This window comes from Salvelinus fontinalis, chromosome 19 (genome assembly GCF_029448725.1).
Source record: "Salvelinus fontinalis isolate EN_2023a chromosome 19, ASM2944872v1, whole genome shotgun sequence".
Classification (NCBI taxonomy): Eukaryota; Metazoa; Chordata; class Actinopteri; order Salmoniformes; family Salmonidae; genus Salvelinus; species Salvelinus fontinalis.
The window spans coordinates 52,555,633-52,578,212 of NC_074683.1; the positions used below are offsets into that span (position 1 = coordinate 52,555,633).

Genomic DNA, 22,580 nt, shown 5'->3' on the forward strand with positions numbered 1-22,580 from the left:
CTCTCGTCCTCTCCTGCTCTCTCTCCCTCCCCCTCTTTTCTCTCGTCCTCTCCTGCTCTCTCTCTCCCTCCCCCTCTTTTCTCTCGTCCTCTCCTGCTCTCTCTCCCTCCCCCTCTTTTCTCTCGTCCTCTCCTGCTCTCTCTCTCCCTCACCCTCTTTTCTCTCGTCCTCTCCTGCTCTCTCTCTCCCCCTCTTTTCTCTCGTCCTCTCCTGCTCTCTCTCTCCCTCCCCCTCTTTTCTCTCGTCCTCTCCTGCTCTCTCTCTCCCTCCCCCTCTTTTATCTCGTCCTCTCCTGCTCTCTCTCCCTCCCCCTCTTTTCTCTCGTCCTCTCCTGCTCTCTCTCCCTCCCCCTCTTTTCTCTCATCCTCTCCTGCTCTCTCTCTCCCTCCCCCTCTTTTCTCTCGTCCTCTCCTGCTCTCTCTCCCTCCCCCTCTTTTCTCTCGTCCTCTCCTGCTCTCTCTCTCCCTCACCCTCTTTTCTCTCGTCCTCTCCTGCTCTCTCTCTCCCCCTCTTTTCTCTCGTCCTCTCCTGCTCTCTCTCTCCCTCCCCCTCTTTTCTCTCGTCCTCTCCTGCTCTCTCTCTCCCTCCCCCTCTTTTATCTCGTCCTCTCCTGCTCTCTCTCCCTCCCCCTCTTTTCTCTCGTCCTCTCCTGCTCTCTCTCCCTCCCCCTCTTTTCTCTCGTCCTCTCCTGCTCTCTCTCTCCCTCCCCCTCTTTTCTCTCGTCCTCTCCTGCTCTCTCTCCCTCCCCCTCTTTTCTCTCGTCCCCTCCTGCTCTCTCTCCCTCCCCCTCTTTTCTCTCGTCCTCTCCTGCTCTCTCTCTCCCTCCCCCTCTTTTCTCTCGTCCTCTCCTGCTCTCTCTCTCCCTCCCCCTCTTTTCTCTCGTCCTCTCCTGCTCTCTCTCCCTCCCCCTCTTTTCTCTCGTCCTCTCCTGCTCTCTCTCTCCCTCCCCCTCTTTTCTCTCGTCCTCTCCTGCTCTCTCTCTCCCTCCCCCTCTTTTCTCTCGTCCTCTCCTGCTCTCTCTCCCTCCCCCTCTTTTCTCTCGTCCTCTCCTGCTCTCTCTCTCCCTCCCCCTCTTTTCTCTCGTCCTCTCCTGCTCTCTCTCCCTCCCCCTCTTTTCTCTCGTCCTACCCTGCTCTCTCTCTCCCTCCCACTCTTTTCTCTCGTCCTCTCCTGCTCTCTCTCCCTCCCCCTCTTTTCTCTCGTCCTCTCCTGCTCTCTCTCTCCCTCCCCCTTTTTTCTCTCGTCCTCTCCTGCTCGCTCTCTCCCTCCCCCTCTTTTCTCTCGTCCTCTCCTGCTCTCTCTCTCCCTCCCCCTCTTTTCTCCCGTCCTCTCCTGCTCTCTCTCTCCCTCCCCCTCTTTTCTCCCGTCCTCTCCTGCTCTCTCTCTCCCTCCCCCTCTTTTCTCTCGTCCTCTCCTGCTCTCTCTCTCTCTCCCCCTCTTTTCTCTCGTCCTCTCCTGCTCTCTCTCTCCCTCCCCCTCTTTTCTCTCGTCCTCTCCTGCTCTCTCTCCCTCCCCCTCTTTTCTCTCGTCCTCTCCTGCTCTCTCTCTCCCTCCCCCTCTTTTCTCTCGTCCTCTCCTGCTCTCTCTCCCTCCCCCTCTTTTCTCTCGTCCTCTCCTGCTCTCTCTCTCCCTCCCCCTCTTTTCTCTCGTCCTCTCCTGCTCTCTCTCCCTCCCCCTCTTTTCTCTCGTCCTCTCCTGCTCTCTCTCTCCCTCCCCCTCTTTTCTCTCATCCTCTCCTGCTCTCTCTCTCCCTCCCCCTCTTTTCTCTCGTCCTCTCCTGCTCTCTCTCTCCCTCCCCCTCTTTTCTCTCGTCCTCTCCTGCTCTCTCTCCCCCCCCCTCTTTTCTCTCGTCCTCTCCTGCTCTCTCTCTCCATCCCCCTCTTTTCTCTCGTCCTCTCCTGCTCTCTCTCCCTCCCCCTCTTTTCTCTCGTCCTCTCCTGCTCTCTCTCTCCCTCCCCCTCTTTTCTCTCGTCCTCTCCTGCTCTCTCTCCCTCCCCCTCTTTTCTCTCGTCCTCTCCTGCTCTCTCTCTCCCTCCCCCTCTTTTCTCTCGTCCTCTCCTGCTCTCTCTCTCCCTCCCCCTCTTTTCTCTCGTCCTCTCCTGCTCTCTCTCTCCCTCCCCCTCTTTTCTCTCGTCCTCTCCTGCTCTCTCTCTCCCTCCCCCTCTTTTCTCTCATCCTCTCCTGCTCTCTCTCTCCCTCCCCCTCTTTTCTCTCGTCCTCTCCTGCTCTCTCTCCCCCCCCCTCTTTTCTCTCGTCCTCTCCTGCTCTCTCTCTCCATCCCCCTCTTTTCTCTCGTCCTCTCCTGCTCTCTCTCCCTCCCCCTCTTTTCTCTCGTCCTCTCCTGCTCTCTCTCTCCCTCCCCCTCTTTTCTCTCGTCCCCTCCTGCTCTCTTTCCCTCCCCCTCTTTTCTCTCGTCCTCTCCTGCTCTCTCTCTCCCTCCCCCTCTTTTCTCTCGTCCTCTCCTGCTCTCTCTCTCCCTCCCCCTCTTTTCTCTCGTCCTCTCCTGCTCTCTCTCTCCCTCCCCCTCTTTTCTCTCGTCCTCTCCTGCTCTCTCTCTCCCTCCCCCTCTTTTCTCTCATCCTCTCCTGCTCTCTCTCCCTCCCCCTCTTTTCTCTCGTCCTCTCCTGCTCTCTCTCTCCCTCACCCTCTTTTCTCTCGTCCTCTCCTGCTCTCTCTCTCCCTCACCCTCTTTTCTCTCGTCCTCTCCTGCTCTCTCTCTCCCCCTCTTTTCTCTCGTCCTCTCCTGCTCTCTCTCTCCCTCCCCCTCTTTTCTCTCGTCCTCTCCTGCTCTCTCTCTCCCTCCCCCTCTTTTCTCTCGTCCTCTCCTGCTCTCTCTCCCTCCCCCTCTTTTCTCTCGTCCTCTCCTGCTCTCTCTCCCTCCCCCTCTTTTCTCTCGTCCTACCCTGCTCTCTCTCTCCCTCCCCCTCTTTTCTCTCGTCCTCTCCTGCTCTCTCTCTCCCTCCCCCTCTTTTCTCTCGTCCTCTCCTGCTCTCTCTCCCTCCCCCTCTTTTCTCTCGTCCTCTCCTGCTCTCTCTCTCCCTCACCCTCTTTTCTCTCGTCCTCTCCTGCTCTCTCTCTCCCCCTCTTTTCTCTCGTCCTCTCCTGCTCTCTCTCTCCCTCCCCCTCTTTTCTCTCGTCCTCTCCTGCTCTCTCTCTCCCTCCCCCTCTTTTATCTCGTCCTCTCCTGCTCTCTCTCCCTCCCCCTCTTTTCTCTCGTCCTCTCCTGCTCTCTCTCCCTCCCCCTCTTTTCTCTCATCCTCTCCTGCTCTCTCTCTCCCTCCCCCTCTTTTCTCTCGTCCTCTCCTGCTCTCTCTCCCTCCCCCTCTTTTCTCTCGTCCTCTCCTGCTCTCTCTCCCTCCCCCTCTTTTCTCTCGTCCTCTCCTGCTCTCTCTCCCTCCCCCTCTTTTCTCTCGTCCTCTCCTGCTCTCTCTCTCCCTCACCCTCTTTTCTCTCGTCCTCTCCTGCTCTCTCTCTCCCCCTCTTTTCTCTCGTCCTCTCCTGCTCTCTCTCTCCCTCCCCCTCTTTTCTCTCGTCCTCTCCTGCTCTCTCTCTCCCTCCCCCTCTTTTATCTCGTCCTCTCCTGCTCTCTCTCCCTCCCCCTCTTTTCTCTCGTCCTCTCCTGCTCTCTCTCCCTCCCCCTCTTTTCTCTCGTCCTCTCCTGCTCTCTCTCTCCCTCCCCCTCTTTTCTCTCGTCCTCTCCTGCTCTCTCTCCCTCCCCCTCTTTTCTCTCGTCCCCTCCTGCTCTCTCTCCCTCCCCCTCTTTTCTCTCGTCCTCTCCTGCTCTCTCTCTCCCTCCCCCTCTTTTCTCTCGTCCTCTCCTGCTCTCTCTCTCCCTCCCCCTCTTTTCTCTCGTCCTCTCCTGCTCTCTCTCCCTCCCCCTCTTTTCTCTCGTCCTCTCCTGCTCTCTCTCTCCCTCCCCCTCTTTTCTCTCATCCTCTCCTGCTCTCTTTCCCTCCCCCTCTTTTCTCTCGTCCTCTCCTGCTCACTCTCCCTCCCCCTCTTTTCTCTCGTCCTCTCCTGCTCTCTCTCCCTCCCCCTCTTTTCTCTCGTTCTACCCTGCTCTCTCTCTCCTTCCCCCTCTTTTCTCTCGTCCTCTCCTGCTCTCTCTCCCTCCCCCTCTTTTCTCTCGTCCTCTCCTGCTCTCTCTCTCCCTCCCCCTCTTTTCTCTCGTCCTCTCCTGCTCTCTCTCTCCCTCCCCCTCTTTTCTCTCGTCCTCTCCTGCTCTGTCTCCAGTGGTTCTCAGTCGACAGCAGCGGAGGGTCCAGTTGATGAGGATCCACCAGAAGGAAGAGAGGATGCAGAAAGAAGTGAGGAAGAAGAAGAAGAGACAGAAGCATCAACAACAACAGAAGCAGCCGGAGCAGCTCCAGCATCAGCAGTACCACCGCCCTCCTCCTCCACCTACCTACCCTCCTCCTACCGCCACCAACACCACCACCACCACCAACAACAACAAACCCCTCCTCCCTGAGCCTATCACCTACCACAGGAAACCAAACCCCATTCGACGCTTCGATGGGGACGTGCTGTCTCCTGTAAGACCCTCTTTATTTCTCTGTCAGTCCAGTGGGACTCAGCCCATACACACTATCTTTGACTTCGCCATCTATTGTTATGTCCAAAGTTTTGGCATCCGCCATAGAAATCGTTAGAAAGAATAAGATGAAGCTCTGGTAATATGGATAACTATTGAAAGATTGCCCGATATGTGTTTTTCTACATTGTAATGGACACGGTGCAACCTTTGGTAGGTAGGCTGCTGGCAGGCTTCGGCTGCCGGTACAGCAGAGCCAAGTCAGCCGGTTGTCATGGTTATCACTGGGGAAGTAAAATGATAGGCTACAATGACTTTGTTTGTGGTTATGCACACCACAAATTAAATGTAACTATTAGTTAAATTTTCTTTTCTGGATGCCTTTTTGTTATCTGGATAGACACAACGGTTAGACCAATCAAAACGTTAGACCAATCAAAACGTTAGACCAATCAAAACGTTAGACCAATCAAAACGTTACACCAATCAAAACGTTAGACCAATCAAAGCGTTAGACCAATCAAAATGTTACACCAATCAAAATGTTACACCAATCAAAACGTTACACCAATCAAAACATTAGACCAATCAAAACATTAGACCAATCAAAACGTTACACCAAAGCGTTAGACCAATCAAAATGTTACACCAAGCAAAACGTTAGACCAAGCAAAACGTTAGACCAATCAAAACGTTAGACCAATCAAAACGTTAGACCAATCAAAACGTTAGACCAATCAAAACGTTACACCAATCAAAACGTTACACTAATCAAAATGTTACACCAATCAAAATGTTACACCAATCAAAATGTTACACCAATCAAAATGTTACACCAATCAAAACATTACACCAATCAAAACGTTACACCAATCAAAATGTTAGACCAATCAAAATGTTACACCAATCAAAATGTTACACCAATCAAAACATTACACCAATCAAAACGTTACACCAATCAAAATGTTAGACCAATCAAAATGTTAGACCAATCAAAATGTTACACCAATCACAACGGTTACACCAATCAAAATGTTACACCAATCAAAACGTTAGACCAATCAAAACGTTAGACCAATCAAAACAGTGGAACTGTGTACAGTGTCTCAGACCCCTTGGATTTATTTACATTTTATTGTGTTACAAAGTGGGATTAAAATCAAATAAAAGTGCAAGATTATTTATTTTTTTACAAATATAAAATGTTAAACTAAAATAGAGTTATTGCATAAGTGTCCAGACCCTTTGTTTAGGCAAGCCTACCTTAGTTCAGGGGTCAAATTTGTCTTAACAAATCGCATAATACGTTACATGGACTCACTTTGTGTGAATGACTAGCCCTTCCTCTATCCCCAATGCATACAACCATCTGTAAGATCCCTCATCAAGTATTACATTTGAAGCACAGATTCAACTACAAAGACCAGGAAGCTTTGCAAAAGCCTCATAGAGAAGGGCTGTGATTGGTAGATGGGTAACAATAACCAATCAGGCTTTGAATATCTCTTTAAGCATGGTCAAGTTAATAATGATGTTGTGGATGATGCATTAAACCACCCAGACACATCAAAGATGCAGTCGTCCTTCTGAACTGAGCTGCTGGACAGGAAGGAAACTGCTCAGGGATGTTACCATGAGGTCATTGGTGTTTTTAAAACAGCTACAGAGTGCACTGTCTATGAAGATAGAAAACTGAGGGTGGATCAACAACATTGTAGTGACTCCACAATAATGACCTAAATGACTAATACAAATATACAGAATATGTTGTATACAACAAGGCACTAAAGTAATACTGCAGAAAAGCACAGCAAAGGAATACACTTTTTGGCATAAATGCAATGCTTTATGTTTGGGGCAAATTCAACACAACACATCACTGAGTAAGTACCTCCTTATTTTCAAGCATGGTGGTGGCTGCGTCATGGTATGGGTATGCTTGACATTGGCAAAGACCGGGGAGTTTTTCAGGATAAAAATAAACGGAATACAGCTATAAGCACGGGCAAAATCCTAGAGGATAACCTGGTTCAGTCTGCTGGTGAATTCATCTCCTGGTTTCTGTTGGAAAACAGACTGAACCAGGTTTTCCTCTAGGATTTTGCCCGTGCTTATAGCTGTATTCCGTTTATTTTTATCCTACAAAACACTCCCTAGTCCTTGCCGATGACAAGCATACCCATAACATGATGCTTAAAAATATGAAGAGTGGTACTCAATGACATTTTCAGGACAACAAGTTAATTTCTTTGACACATTTTTTCAGTATTATTCAAGTGCCTTGTTGCAAACGGGATGCATGTTTTGGAATATGTTTTATTCCGTACAGACTTCCTTCTTTTCACTCTGTCATTTAGGTTAGTATTGTGGAGTAACTACAATGTTGTTGATCCATTCTCATTCTCTCCAATCACAGCCATTAAACTCTTTAACTGTTTTAAAGTCACCATTGGCATCATGGTGAAATCCCTGAGCGGTTTCCTTCCTCTCTGGCAACAGAGTTAGGAAGGACAACTGTATCTTTGTAGTGACTGGGTGTATTGATACACTATCCAAAGTGTAATTAATAACTTCACCATGTTCAAAGGGATATTCAATGTCTGTTTTTAATATATTTACCCATCTACCACTCGGTGCACTTCTTTGAGAGCTATTGGAAAACCTCCCTGGTCTTTGTGGTGGAATTCCTCCTTGGTCTTTGTGGTTGAATTCCTCCTTGGTCTCGGTGGTTGAATTCCTCCTTGGTCTTTGAGGTTGAACACCTCCCTGGTCTTTGTGGTGGAAAACCTCCCTGGTCTTTGTGGTGGAAAACCTCCCTGGTCTTTGTGGTGGAAAACCTCCCTGGTCTTTGTGGTGGAAAACCTCCTTGGTCTTTGTGGTTGAATTCCTCCTTGGTCTTTGTGGTGGAAAACCTCCCTGGTCTTTGTGGTTGAATTCCTCCTTGGTCTCGGTGGTTGAATTCCTCCTTGGTCTCGGTGGTTGAATTACTCCTTGGTCTCGGTGGTTGAATTACACCCTGGTCTTTGTGGTGGAAAACCTCCCTGGTCTTTGTGGTTGAATTCCTCCTTGGTCTTTGTGGTGGAAAACCTCCCTGGTCTTTGTGGTTGAATTCCTCCTTGGTCTCGGTGGTTGAATTCCTCCTTGGTCTCGGTGGTTGAATTCCTCCTTGGTCTCGGTGGTTGAATTCCTCCCTGGTCTTTGTGGTTGAATTCCTCCTTGGTCTCGGTGGTTGAATTCCTCCCTGGTCTTTGTGGTTGAATTCCTCCCTGGTCTCGGTGGTTGAATTCCTCCTTGGTCTCGGTGGTTGAATTCCTCCCTGGTCTCGGTGGTTGAATTCCTCCTTGGTCTTTGTGGTTGAATTCCTCCTTGGTCTTTGTGGTGGAAAACCTCCCTGGTCTTTGTGGTTGAATTCCTCCTTAGTCTCGGTGGTTGAATTCCTCCTTGGTCTCGGTGGTTGAATTCCTCCCTGGTCTTTGTGGTGGAAAACCTCCCTGGTCTTTTAGGTTGAATTCCTCCTTGGTCTTTGTGGTGGAAAACCTCCCTGGTCTTTGTGGTGGAAAACCTCCCTGGTCTTTGTGGTTGAATTCCTCCTTGGTCTCGGTGGTTGAATTCCTCCTTGGTCTCGGTGGTTGAATTCCTCCCTGGTCTTTGTGGTGGAAAACCTCCCTGGTCTTTGTGGTTGAATTCCTCCTTGGTCTTTGTGGTGGAAAACCTCCCTGGTCTTTGTGGTTGAATTTCTCCTTGGTCTCGGTGGTTGAATTCCTCCTTGGTCTCGGTGGTTGAATTCCTCCTTGGTCTCGGTGGTTGAATTCCTCCTTGGTCTTTGTGGTGGAAAACCTCCCTGGTCTTTGTGGTTGAATTCCTCCTTGGTCTCGGTGGTTGAATTCCTCCTTGGTCTCGGTGGTTGAATTCCTCCTTGGTCTCGGTGGTTGAATTCCTCCTTGGTCTCGGTGGTTGAATTCCTCCTTGGTCTCGGTGGTTGAATTCCTCCTTGGTCTTTGTGGTGGAAAACCTCCCTGGTCTTTGTGGTTGAATTCCTCCTTGGTCTCGGTGGTTGAATTCCTCCTTGGTCTCGGTGGTTGAATTCCTCCTTGGTCTCGGTGGTTGAATTCCTCCCTGGTCTCGGTGGTTGAATTCCTCCTTGGTCTCGGTGGTTGAATTCCTCCCTGGTCTCGATGGTTGAATTCCTCCTTGGTCTCGGTGGTTGAATTCCTCCCTGGTCTCGGTGGTTGAATTCCTCCCTGGTCTTTGTGGTTGAATTCCTCCTTGGTCTCGGTGGTTGAATTCCTCCTTGGTCTTGGTGGTTGAATTCCTCCTTGGTCTCGGTGGTTGAATTCCTCCTTGGTCTCGGTGGTTGAATTCCTCCTTGGTCTTTGTGGTGGAAAACCTCCCTGGTCTTTGTGGTTGAATTCCTCCTTGGTCTCGGTGGTTGAATTCCTCCTTGGTCTCGGTGGTTGAATTCCTCCTTGGTCTCGGTGGTTGAATTCCTCCTTGGTCTCGGTGGTTGAATTCCTCCTTGGTCTCGGTGGTTGAATTCCTCCTTGGTCTTTGTGGTGGAAAACCTCCCTGGTCTTTGTGGTTGAATTCCTCCTTGGTCTCGGTGGTTGAATTCCTCCTTGGTCTCGGTGGTTGAATTCCTCCTTGGTCTCGGTGGTTGAATTCCTCCCTGGTCTCGGTGGTTGAATTCCTCCTTGGTCTCGGTGGTTGAATTCCTCCCTGGTCTCGATGGTTGAATTCCTCCTTGGTCTCGGTGGTTGAATTCCTCCCTGGTCTCGGTGGTTGAATTCCTCCCTGGTCTTTGTGGTTGAATTCCTCCTTGGTCTCGGTGGTTGAATTCCTCCTTGGTCTCGGTGGTTGAATTCCTCCTTGGTCTCGGTGGTTGAATTCCTCCCTGGTCTTTGTGGTTGAATTCCTCCCTGGTCTCGGTGGTTGAATTCCTCCTTGGTCTCGGTGGTTGAATTCCTCCCTGGTCTCGGTGGTTGAATTCCTCCTTGGTCTTTGTGGTTGAATTCCTCCTTGGTCTTTGTGGTGGAAAACCTCCCTGGTCTTTGTGGTTGAATTCCTCCTTAGTCTCGGTGGTTGAATTCCTCCTTGGTCTCGGTGGTTGAATTCCTCCCTGGTCTTTGTGGTGGAAAACCTCCCTGGTCTTTTAGGTTGAATTCCTCCTTGGTCTTTGTGGTGGAAAACCTCCCTGGTCTTTGTGGTGGAAAACCTCCCTGGTCTTTGTGGTTGAATTCCTCCTTGGTCTCGGTGGTTGAATTCCTCCTTGATCTCGGTGGTTGAATTCCTCCCTGGTCTTTGTGGTGGAAAACCTCCCTGGTCTTTGTGGTTGAATTCCTCCTTGGTCTTTGTGGTGGAAAACCTCCCTGGTCTTTGTGGTTGAATTTCTCCTTGGTCTCGGTGGTTGAATTCCTCCTTGGTCTCGGTGGTTGAATTCCTCCTTGGTCTCGGTGGTTGAATTCCTCCTTGGTCTCGGTGGTTGAATTCCTCCTTGGTCTTTGTGGTGGAAAACCTCCCTGGTCTTTGTGGTTGAATTCCTCCTTGGTCTCGGTGGTTGAATTCCTCCTTGGTCTCGGTGGTTGAATTCCTCCTTGGTCTCGGTAGTTGAATTCCTCCTTGGTCTCGGTGGTTGAATTCCTCCTTGGTCTCGGTGGTTGAATTCCTCCTTGGTCTTTGTGGTTGAATTCCTCCTTGGTCTCGGTGGTTGAATTCCTCCTTGGTCTCGGTGGTTGAATTCCTCCTTGGTCTCGGTGGTTGAATTCCTCCCTGGTCTCGGTGGTTGAATTCCTCCTTGGTCTCGGTGGTTGAATTCCTCCCTGGTCTCGATGGTTGAATTCCTCCTTGGTCTCGGTGGTTGAATTCCTCCCTGGTCTCGGTGGTTGAATTCCTCCCTGGTCTTTGTGGTTGAATTCCTCCTTGGTCTCGGTGGTTGAATTCCTCCTTGGTCTCGGTGGTTGAATTCCTCCTTGGTCTCGGTGGTTGAATTCCTCCTTGGTCTCGGTGGTTGAATTCCTCCCTGGTCTCGGTGGTTGAATTCCTCCCTGTTCTTTGTGGTTGAATTCCTCCTTGGTCTCGGTGGTTGAATTCCTCCTTGGTCTCGGTGGTTGAATTCCTCCTTGGTCTCGGTGGTTGAATTCCTCCCTGGTCTCGGTGGTTGAATTCCTCCCTGGTCTCGGTGGTTGAATTCCTCCCTGGTCTCGGTGGTTGAATTCCTCCCTGGTCTCGGTGGTTGAATTCCTCCCTGGTCTCGGTGGTTGAATTCCTCCCTGGTCTCGGTGGTTGAATTCCTCCCTGGTCTCGGTGGTTGAATTCCTCCCTGGTCTCGGTGGTTGAATTCCTCCTTGGTCTCGGTGGTTGAATTCCTCCCTGGTCTCGGTGGTTGAATTCCTCCCTGGTCTTTGTGGTTGAATTCCTCCTTGGTCTCGGTGGTTGAATTCCTCCTTGGTCTCGGTGGTTGAATTCCTCCTTGGTCTCGGTGGTTGAATTCCTCCTTGGTCTCGGTGGTTGAATTCCTCCCTGGTCTCGGTGGTTGAATTCCTCCCTGGTCTCTGTGGTTGAATTCCTCCTTGGTCTCGGTGGTTGAATTCCTCCTTGGTCTCGGTGGTTGAATTCCTCCTTGGTCTCGGTGGTTGAATTCCTCCCTGGTCTCGGTGGTTGAATTCCTCCCTGGTCTCGGTGGTTGAATTCCTCCCTGGTCTCGGTGGTTGAATTCCTCCCTGGTCTCGGTGGTTGAATTCCTCCCTGGTCTCGGTGGTTGAATTCCTCCTTGGTCTCGGTGGTTGAATTCATCCCTGGTCTCGGTGGTTGAATTCCTCCCTGGTCTTTGTGGTTGAATTCCTCCTTGGTCTCGGTGGTTGAATTCCTCCTTGGTCTCGGTGGTTGAATTCCTCCTTGGTCTCGGTGGTTGAATTCCTCCCTGGTCTTTGTGGTTGAATTCCTCCCTGGTCTCGGTGGTTGAATTCCTCCCTGTTCTCGGTGGTTGAATTCCTCCCTGGTCTCGGTGGTTGAATTCCTCCCTGGTCTTTGTGGTTGAATTCCTCCCTGGTCTCGGTGGTTGAATTCCTCCCTGGTCTCGGTGGTTGAATTCCTCCCTGGTCTTTGTGGTTGAATTCCTCCCTGGTCTTTGTGGTTGAATTCCTCCCTGGTCTTAGTGGTTGAATTCCTCCCTGGTCTTTGTGGTTGAATTCCTCCCTGGTCTCGGTGGTTGAATTCCTCCCTGGTCTTTGTGGTTGAATTCCTCCCTGGTCTCGGTGGTTGAATTCCTCCCTGGTCTTTGTGGTTGAATTCCTCCCTGGTCTTTGTGGTTGAATTCCTCCTTGGTCTTTGTGGTGGTACCGGTACCCCCTGTATATTGCCCCGCTATTGTTATTTTACTGCTGATCTTTAATTATTTGTTATTCTTATCTCTTATTTTTTTCAGGTATTTTCTTAAATCTGCATTGTTGGTTAAGGGCTTGTTAGTAAGCATTTCACTGTAAGGTTTACACCTGTTGTATTCGGCGCATGTGACAAATACCATTTGATTTGAGTTGATTTAAAAACCTCCCTGGTCTTTGTGGTTGAATCTGTGTTTAAAAACTCATTGCTCGACTGAGGGACCTTGCAGATAATTGTATGTGTCGGGTACAGAGGTGAAGTAGTTATTCAGAAATCATGTTAAAACACTAGTTTAAAGACGCAATGTGTCAATGCAAATTATTATGTGATTTGTTATGCAAATGTTTTTCACGTGAATTTATTTAGGCTTCCATAACTATGGGGTTGTATACTGATTGACTCAAGACATCTCAGGTTTACATTTTTTATTAATTTCAAAAGAAATTCTACTAACAAAATTCTACTTTGACATTATGGGGTATTGTGTGTATAGCAGTGACATAAAATCTAAATGCAGGCTGTAATTCAACAAAATGTGGAAAAAGTGAAGGTGTGTGTGAATACTTTCTGAAGGCTGTGTATATTGTACTTTGACTAAAACGATGACTTATTGACTTAAGTTGTTGTCAATCAATCAAATGTATTCATAAAGCCCTTCTTACATCAGCTGATATCTCAAAGTGCTGTACAGAAACCCAGCCAAAACCCCCAAACAGAAAGCAATGCAGGTGTAGAAGCACGGTGGCTAGAAAAAACTCCCTAGAAAGGCCAAAACCTAGGAAGAAACCTAGAGAGGAACCAGGCTGTGAGGTGTGGCCAGTCCTCTTCTGGCTGTGCCGGGTGGAGATTATAACAGAACATGGCCAAGATGTTCAAATGTTCATAGATGACCAGCAGGGTCAGATAATAATAATGACAGTGGTTGTCGCGGGTGCAACAGGTCAGCACCTCAGGAGTAAATGTCAGTTGGATTTTAATAGCCGATCATTAAGAGTATCTCTACCGCTCCTGCCGTCTCTAGAGAGTTGAAAACAGCAAGTCTGGGACAGGTAGCACGTCCGGTGAGCAGGTCAGCGTTCCATAGCCGCAGGCAAAACAGTTGAAACTGTAGCAGCAGCACGGCCAGGTGGACTGGGGACAGCAAGGAGTCATCAGGCCAGGTAGTCCTGAGGCATGGTCCTAGGGCTCAGGTCCTCCGAGAAAGAGAGAGAGAAAGAGAGAGAGAATTAGAGCGAGCGTACTTAAATTCACACAGGACACCGGATAAGACATGAGAAATATTCCAGATATAACAGACTGACCCTAGGGTCTTTCCGTTCACCTTCAAACTCCTGGGCCAGACTACACTCAATCATATGACTCACTGAAGAGATGAGTCTTCAATGAAGACTCATCGGTTGAGACCGAGTCTGCGTCTCACATGGGTAGGCAGAGTATTCCATAAAAATGGAGCTCTATAGGAGAAAGCCCTGCCTCCAACTGTTTGCTTAGAAATTCTAGGGACAATTAGGAGGCCTGCGTCTTGTGACCGTAGCGTACGTGTAGGTATGTACGGCAGGACCAAATCGGAAAGATAGGCAGGAGCAAGCCCGTGTAACGCTTTGTAGGTTAGCAGTAAAACCTTGAAATCAGCCCTTGCCTTAACAGGAAGCCAGTGTAGAGAGGCTAGTACTGGAGTAATATGATCAAATATTTTGGTTCTAGTCAGGATTCTAGCAGCCGTATTTAGCACTAACTGAAGTTTATTTATTGATTTATCCGGGTAGCCGGGAAAGTAGAGCATTGCAGTAGTCTAACCTAGAAGTGACAAACGCCTGATAATGCGTGACAGAAACATAATAATACATGACAAAAGCATGGTAATGCGTGACAAAAGCATGGTAATGCATGTCAAAGCATGAGACTGCATGACAAATGCGTGATAATGCATGATAAATGCGCGATAATGCATGACATAAGTGTGATAATGCATGTCACAAGCATAATTGTGCATGGCAAAGGTGTGATAATGCATGACAGAAGTGTGATAATGCATGTCACAAGCATAATTGTGCATGGCAAAGGTGTGATAATGCATGACAAAGGTGTGATAATGCATGACAAAATTGTGATAATGTATGACAAAGGTGTGATAATGCATGACAAAATTGTGATAATGTATGACAAAGGTGCAGTAATGCACGTCAAAAGCACGATAATGCATGCCGATAGTGCGGTAATGCACGGCAAACGTGTGATAGTACATGACAAAAATGTGATAATGCATGACAAACGTGCGATAATGCACGACGAACGCGTGATAATGCATGACAAACATGTGATAATGCGTGACAAACTTGTGATAATGCATGACAAACGTGTGATAATGCACGGCAAACGTGTGATAATGCATGACAAACGTGTTATAATGCACGGCAAACGTGTGATGATGCGTGACAAACGTGTGATAATGCATGACAAACGTGTGATAATGCGTGACAAACGTGTGATAATGCATGACAAACGTGCGATAATGCACGCCGAACGTGTGATAATGCATGACAAACGTGCGATAATGTATGGCAAAAGCATGATAATGATGTGCAACATTATGGATATTTCAGCTCGAAAAAGTGGATGTTTACCGGTGTTTAAAATTACAGTTTTATTTATAGTTTTAATTGCATTTTATTTTATGGATAATTGGTGGATTACTGTGGATACCATTATCCCAGTGAGCCTCCCAGGCCCATGTTGCCCAGGTTTAAGAACATAAACTGTATATTAATAATGAATCATATTATATTATATTCTACCCTCTTAACATATCCCACAGATCCCTTGGCCAAAATGTGTTTAATCATCTGCCATTAGTAAAATAGTTGTTATTTTAGTTGTACATTTGGCAGGAGGGGGGTCCTGCCAAATGTACAACTAAAATAACAACTATTTTATTGTGGAGATCAGCCCCCCCTGCACCGTGCAGCTGCTGCAGTACCTCCTTGAGAACTCCTGCACTATATAGTAACCTACTATGGGTCCTGGTCAACAGTAGTGCCCTACTATGGGACCTGGTCAACAGTAGTGGCCTACTACTATGGGTCCTGGTCAACAGTAGTGCCCTACTACTATGGGTCCTGGTCAACAGTAGTGCCCTACTATGGGTCCTGGTCAACAGTAGTGCCCTACTATGGGTCCTGGTCAACAGTAGTGGCCTACTACTATCGGTCCTGGTCAACAGTAGTGGCCTACTATCGGTCCTGGTCAACAGTAGTGGCCTACTATCGGTCCTGGTCAACAGTAGTGCCCTACTATGGGTCCTGGTCAACAGTAGTGCCCTACTATCGGTCCTGGTCAACAGTAGTGCCCTACTATCGGTCCTGGTCAACAGTAGTGCCCTACTATCGATCCTGGTCAACAGTCGTGCCCTACTATCGGTCCTGGTCAACAGTAGTGCCCTACTATCGGTTCTGGTCAACAGTAGTGCCCTACTATCGGTCCTGGTCAACAGTAGTGCCCTACTATGGGTCCTGGTCAACAGTAGTGCCCTACTTTCGGTCCTGATTAACAATATTGGCCTACTATGGGTCCTGGTCAATAGTAGTGGCCTACTACTATCGGTCCTGGTCAACAGTAGTGCCCTACTATGGGTCCTGGTCAACAGTAGTGGCCTACTACTATCGGTCCTGGTCAACAGTAGTGCACTACTATGGGTCCTGGTCAACAGTAGTGCCCTACTATGGGTCCTGGTCAACAGTAGTGCCCTACTATGGGTCCTGGTCAACAGTAGTGCCCTACTATCTGTCCTGGTCAACAGTAGTGCCCTAGTATCGGTCCTGGTCAACAGTAGTGCCCTACTTTCGGTCCTGATCAACAGTAGTGGTCTACTACTATCGGTCCTGGTCAACAGTAGTGGCCTACTACTATCGGTCCTGGTCAACAGTAGTGCCCTACTTTCGGTCCTGATCAACAGTAGTGGCCTACTACTATCGGTCCTGGTCAACAGTAGTGCCCTACTATCGGTCCTGGTCAACAGTAGTGCCCTACTATCGGTCTTGGTCAACAGTAGTGCCCTACTATCGGTCTTGGTCAACAGTAGTGCCCTAGTATCGGTCCTGGTCAACAGTAGTGCCCTAGTATCGGTCCTGGTCAACAGTAGTGCCCTACTTTCGGTCCTGGTCAACAGTAGTGCCCTACTACTATGGGTCCTGGTCAACAGTAGTGCCCTACTACTATGGGTTCTGGTCAACAGTAGTGCCCTACTATGGGTCCTAGTCAACAGTAGTGCCCTACTACTATGGGTTCTGGTCAACAGTAGTGCCCTACTATGGGTCCTAGTCAACAGTAGTGGCCTACTACTATGGGTCCTGGTCAACAGTAGTGGCCTACTACTATGGGTCCTGGTCAACAGTAGTGCCCTACTATCGGTCCTGGTCAACAGTAGTGCCCTACTACTATCGGTCCTGGTCAACAGTAGTGCCCTACTACTATCGGTCCTGGTCAACAGTAGTGGCCTACTACTATCGGTCCTGGTCAACAGTAGTGGCCTACTACTATGGGTCCTGGTCAACAGTAGTGCCCTACTATGGGTCCTGGTCAACAGTAGTGCCCTACTATCGGTCCTGGTTAACAGTAGTGGCCTACTACTATCGGTCCTGGTCAACAGTAGTGGCCTACTATCGGTCCTGGTCAACAGTAGTGGCCTACTACTATGGGTCCTGGTCAACAGTAGTGCCCTACTATCGGTCCTGGTCAACAGTAGTGCCCTACTACTATCGGTCCTGGTCAACAGTAGTAACCTACTATCGGTCCTGGTCAACAGTAGTGCCCTACTACTATGGGTCCTGGTCAACAGTAGTGGCCTACTACTGTGGGCCCTGGTCAACAATACTAACCAACTATCGGTCCTGGTCAACAGTAGTGCCCTACTATGGATCCTTGTCAACAGTAGTGCCCTACTATGGGTCCTGGTCAACAGTAGTGGCCTACTACTATGGGTCCTGGTCAACAGTAGTGCCCTACTATGGGTCCTGGTCAACAGTAGTGGCCTACTACTATGGGTCCTGGTCAACAGTAGTGGCCTACTACTATGGGTCCTGGTCAACAGTAGTGCCCTACTATCGGTCCTGGTCAACAGTAGTGCCCTACTACTATCGGTCCTGGTCAACAGTAGTGCCCTACTATGGGTTCTGGTCAACAGTAGTGCCCTACTATGGGTCCTGGTCAACAGTAGTACCCTACTATGGGTCCTGGTCAACAGTAGTACCCTACTATGGGTCCTGGTCAACAGTAGTGCCCTACTATCGTTCCTGGTCAACAGTAGTGCCCTACTATCGGTCCTGGTCAACAGTAGTGCCCTACTATCGGTCCTGGTCAACAGTAGTGGCCTACTATCGGTCCTGGTCAACAGTAGTGCCCTACTACTATCGGTCCTGGTCAACAATAGTGCCCTACTATCGGTCCTGGTCAACAGTAGTGCCCTACTATCGGTCCTGGTCAACAGTAGTGCCCTACTATCGGTCCTGGTCAACAGTAGTGCCCTACTATCGGTCCTGGTCAACAGTAGTGGCCTACTATCGGTCCTGGTCAACAGTAGTGCCCTACTACTATCGGTCCTGGTCAACAGTAGTGCCCTACTATCGGTCCTGGTCAACAGTAGTGCCCTACTATCGGTCCTGGTCAACAGTAGTGGCCTACTATCGGTCCTGGTCAACAGTAGTGCCCTACTATGGGTCCTGGTCAACAGTAGTGCCCTACTATCGGTCCTGGTCAACAGTAGTGCCCTACTACTATGGGTCCTGGTCAACAGTAGTGCCCTACTATCGGTCCTGGTCAACAGTAGTGCCCTACTACTATCGGTCCTGATCAACAGTAGTGCCCTACTATCGGTCCTGGTCAACAGTAGTGGCCTACTACTCTCGGTCCTGGTCAACAGTAGTGCCCTACTATGGGTCCTGGTCAACAGTAGTGGCCTACAATCGGTCCTGGTTAACAGTAGTACCCTACTACTATGGGTCCTGGTCAACAGTAGTGCCCTACTACTATGGGTCCTGGTCAACAGTAGTGCCCTACTACTATCGGTCCTGGTCAACAGTAGTGGCCTACTATGGGTCCTGGTCAACAGTGTTGCACTATATAGAAAATACGGTACCATTTTGGACTCAACCACCGTCTATGTCTGTCTCAATACAGATGTAGGATCTTAATTTGACCTATATTGTCACAGCAAAATAATCTGAATCTGTCTTCATCACTGTCTGTGTCTTGTGTCTCTGGACATCTGGAGTAATTGTTCTCTCTCTCCCTTTCCCTCTCTTTCTCCCTCTCTTTCTATCCTCTCTCACTCTCTCCCTCTACCCTCTCCTTCTCCCTCCCCTTCCCTCCTCAGAGTTACATCGCTAGTTTCCGGGACAGACATGTGGACAGACGGGATTACCCTCACCACGGCAGGCCCATCGCCAGGCACCACATGGCTGACCGAGACTACGACTGTGGATCCCAAGTACCCCTGACCGCCCCCAATGGACCGGCTGTACGAGTTTGACATTGACAACAACCTTTATATCCTGTGACAGTGCTCCTACTGGTTTGGAGTGGTACTGTTTTGTCCAGTGAAGCTCTCCGGTGTCCAGATTGAATGTTAATCTCTGAACGAATGTTGAGGTGGATATAGAAGGTTGATGTCACCCGTTCTCTTTTCTTTTACCCCCAGACTGAGATTGACCTTTGAACCCTGGACTGACTTATTCTGAGGGGGGGTGGGGGGGGGGTCATAGAAATGAAAGGCTTTTTGATGTCTTCCGTCGTCCTCTCTTCCATTCCCGTCCTTTAGTCTGTGGTTTACATCGGCTGTGGAACATATAAACCCTGCTGTGGTTCCCTACGTCTCAGCTCTTAAAGACATCTATTTTTTGGGGGAGCATTACAATTCCCCTGAACACGTATGTCAATACCTGTATAGGGTCTTAAAAGGTGGAAGGATGCGTTAACATTACCAGTAAGACGTTAACTTCCCTGGAAATATGTCACGACAGTTGAAATACCATATTCTCCTACTGTGATATGTGGTCTAGTGTTGTGTGTCTAAGATCATTGTACTGTGTTTGTCTACTGCCCCACGGTCCATTATTAGTCCGCACTAAGTCTCTTTATTCTGCTCATCTTAAACATGGCTAAGAGATGTTACCTTTACATCGACTGTATTATTCAAAGAAACCTGCTATGGCTTCGATGTTGCCTTTACTGGCCTTGTGGGGGAGATGGAGTACAAATCACCTGCTATTTCTCCCCTCTCCCCCTTCTCCTCTCCCCCTTCTCCTCTCCCCCTTCTCCTTTCCTCTCCCCCTTCTCCTCTCCCCCTTCTCCTCTCCTCTCCCCCCTCTCCTCTCCTCTCCCCTCCTCTCCCCCTCTCCACTCCTCTCCCCCTTCTCCTCTCCCCCTTTCCTCTCCGCTCCTCTCCCTGTTCTCCTCTCCCCCCTCTCCCCTCCTCTCCCCCCTTTCCTCTCCTCTCCCCCCTTTCCTCTCCTCTCCTCCTCCTTCTCTTCCCCTCCCCCCTCTCCTCCCCCTCCTCTTCTCATCTCCTCTCCTCTCCCCCCTTTCCTTTCCTCTCCTCTCCTCTCCCCCTTACCTTCTCCTCTCCTACTCTCCTCCTTCTCTTCCCCTCTCCTCCCCCTCCTCTTCTCATCTCCTCTCCTCTTCTGTCTTTGTATTGTATTTACCCCTACAGTCCTCCAAAACTGCAGTACAATAGGAAGATAACATCACAAGTCCGTTAGACACATTTTGTGCTGTGACGGAAAACAAGGACTGTTAGAGTCCAGGTGGGGATATTATAGAGCATGTGATAATGTCTCCCTCTGTGTCAGGTACAGCACTATATCAGGTACAGCACATGAAGGGGGGAGCTAATTTCAAATCTTACATGAAGGGGGAGGAGCTAATTTCAACATCTACATGAAGGGGAGGAGCTCATTTCAACTCCTACATGAAAGGGGAGGAGCTCATTTCAACTCCTACATGAAGGGGAGGAGCTCATTTCAACTCCTACATGAAAGGGGAGGAGCTCATTTCAACTCCTACATGAAAGGGGAGGAGCTCATTTCAACGTCTACATGAAAGGGGAGGAGCTCATTTCAACGTCTACATGAAAGGGGAGGAGCTCATTTCAACGTCTACATGGAAGAGGGGAGGAGCTCATTTCAAGTCCTACATGAAGGGGAGGAGCTCATTTCAACTCCTACATGAAAGGGGAGGAGCTCATTTCAACTCCTACATGAAAGAGGGGAAGAGCTCATTTCAACTCCTACATGAAAGAGGGGAGGAGCTCATTTCAACGTTTACATGAAAGAGGGGAGGAGCTCATTTCAACGTTTACATGAAAGGGGAGGAGCTCATTTCAACGTTTACATGAAAGAGGGGAGGAGCTCATTTCAACTCCTACATGAAAGGGGGAGCTCATTTCAACGTCTACATGAAAGGGGAGGAGCTCATTTCAACGTCTACATGAAAGGGGAGGAGCTCATTTCAACTCCTACATGAAGGGGGAGCTCATTTCAACGTCTACATGAAAGGGGAGGAGCTCATTTCAACGTCTACATGAAAGGGGAGGAGCTCATTTCAACTCCTACATGAAAGGGGGAGCTCATTTCAACTCCTACATGAAAGGGGAGGAGCTCATTTCAACTCCTACATGAAAGAGGGGAGGAGCTCATTTCAACGTCTACATGAAAGGGGAGGAGCTCATTTCAACTCCTACATGAAAGGGGGAGCTCATTTCAACTCCTACATGAAAGGGGAGGAGCTCATTTCAACTCCTACATGAAAGAGGGGAGGAGCTCATTTCAACGTCTACATGGAAGAGGGGAGGAGCTCATTTCAACTCCTACATGAAAGAGGGGAGCTCATTTCAACGTTTACATGAAGGGAAAAGCTCAATTCAACTCCTACATGAAGGGGGGAGCTCATTTCAACTCCTACATGAAGGGGGGAGCTCATTTCAACTTCTACATGAAAGGGGAGGAGCTCATTTCAACGTCTACATGAAAGGAGGAGCTCATTTCAACGTCTACATGAAGGGGAGGAGCTCATTTCAACTCCTACGTGAAGGGGAGGAGCTCATTTCAACTCCTACATGAAAGGGGAGGAGCTCATTTAGTAAGATGTGACTGAATACATACAGGAGCTAACAAAGAGAAGATTCTATATGTATGTATGTACTGTGAGAGCGCTGTTGAATATGTGGATCTGTATTAACAGAGAGTGTTCTACGGTATATAGTACAGGCCTGGAAGTGTACTGAGGATTATTTCTGAAGATTCATTTCTGAACAGGGATCCGTCGTCCTTGCGTGTGTTGTTTTTTATATACCACTTAACAGACGCTTTTATCCAAAGCGTTAAAAGCGTACATACATTTTACGTATCGGTGTATCCCCGGCGGGAATCAAACCCATGACCTTAGGCATTGCAAGCTCGGTGCGCTGAGCCACACAGGGACGCCGTGTGTGTGTGTTTATTACAAATATTACTAATATGTTGTACATATTAAAAAGGGGGGGGCAGACGTCAATAGATGTTTCGGGGTTCAATGGAGCCGTTCTCTATGTTTCTTTGCGTGTCTGGAGAAATAATCCTGAACGTGATTTACTCTCTGTGGGGGGGGGGGGGGATGAACACAGCGCTATGAGAGAAGGACGAGACAATGGGGGGGTTACTTTGACTCTCTAACCTCCTGTCTGTTTTTTGTTAGAGTGAAAAAGGGCTTGAGGGTTTTCAAACCGTTTTCTCTTCCTGTTATGTGACTGTTAGTCAAAATACTTTTAATGTATTTGTAAATACTGTACATCTTTTTGAATGCTGTATATATATATATATATATTATGTTGTGTGTTCTTGTTAATTATTGTCATAATTAGTAGTTTAATTGATTTAATGCTCTGATTTATCCTTTTCTAAGTATAATTACATACCTGTGATTTCAAGGAGCGTTGAAGCACAGAGTACTATAACAGATTGTAAAAAAGGGCATTTTACGCTGACATTTTCAGAGTTTTACCATGAATACGCTCACCGCTAAAGTCTCCAAGGGGAAATTGTCTGCTGCTCTTTATTAGCCTGGACGACATGATTATATGAGTTGTACTCTTCTCTGACGGACTGACAGGTCAGCTGTGGGTTTCCAATGGCTGATTTTACAAATAATACCATATTTCCCTATATAGGGCACTACTTTTGACCGGGGCCCATAGTGCATTACTTTTGATTAGGGCTCTGGTCAAAAGTAGTGCACTATATAGGGAATAGGGTTCTATAGGGCTCTGGTCTAAAGTAGTGCACTATATAGGGAATAGGGTTCCATAGGGCCCTGGTCTAAAGTAGTGCACTATATAGGGAATAGGGTTCTATGGGGCTCTGGTCTAAAGTAGTGCACTATATAGGGAATAGGGTTCCATAGGGCCCTGGTCTAAAGTAGTGCACTATATAGGGAACAGGTTGCCATTTGGGATGTAACGCATGAGTTAAAGGTCTGATGCGTACATTTTTATCTCAATATGAAATCATTTCTGATAAGTACCTTACTGGGATTATTTTCAATCAAATAGGTACAAAATGAAACAAAAGTAGCTTCTTAGCAAAGAGCAATTTCTCAAGGAAGAAGAATTTTGCTAGAACTGTCTGGGAGTGGTCTGAGT

At 48.4% G+C, this 22,580-nt stretch overlaps 1 protein-coding gene across 2 annotated transcripts in view; it reads left to right on the forward strand.

The window, feature by feature from the left end:
• The window catches only part of tmem198a (transmembrane protein 198a), a 95,235-nt gene extending 75,948 nt beyond the window's left edge, over positions 1-19,287 (forward strand). For both annotated transcript variants that reach the window (XM_055871931.1, XM_055871932.1), the window contains 2 exons: positions 4,234-4,535; positions 18,279-19,287. In XM_055871931.1, coding sequence (XP_055727906.1) covers positions 4,234-4,535; positions 18,279-18,434 — 458 coding nt within the window. In that variant the 3' untranslated portion in view covers positions 18,435-19,287. The remainder of the gene's footprint in view (positions 1-4,233; positions 4,536-18,278) is intronic.
• The last annotated feature ends 3,293 nt before the right edge of the window (positions 19,288-22,580 follow it).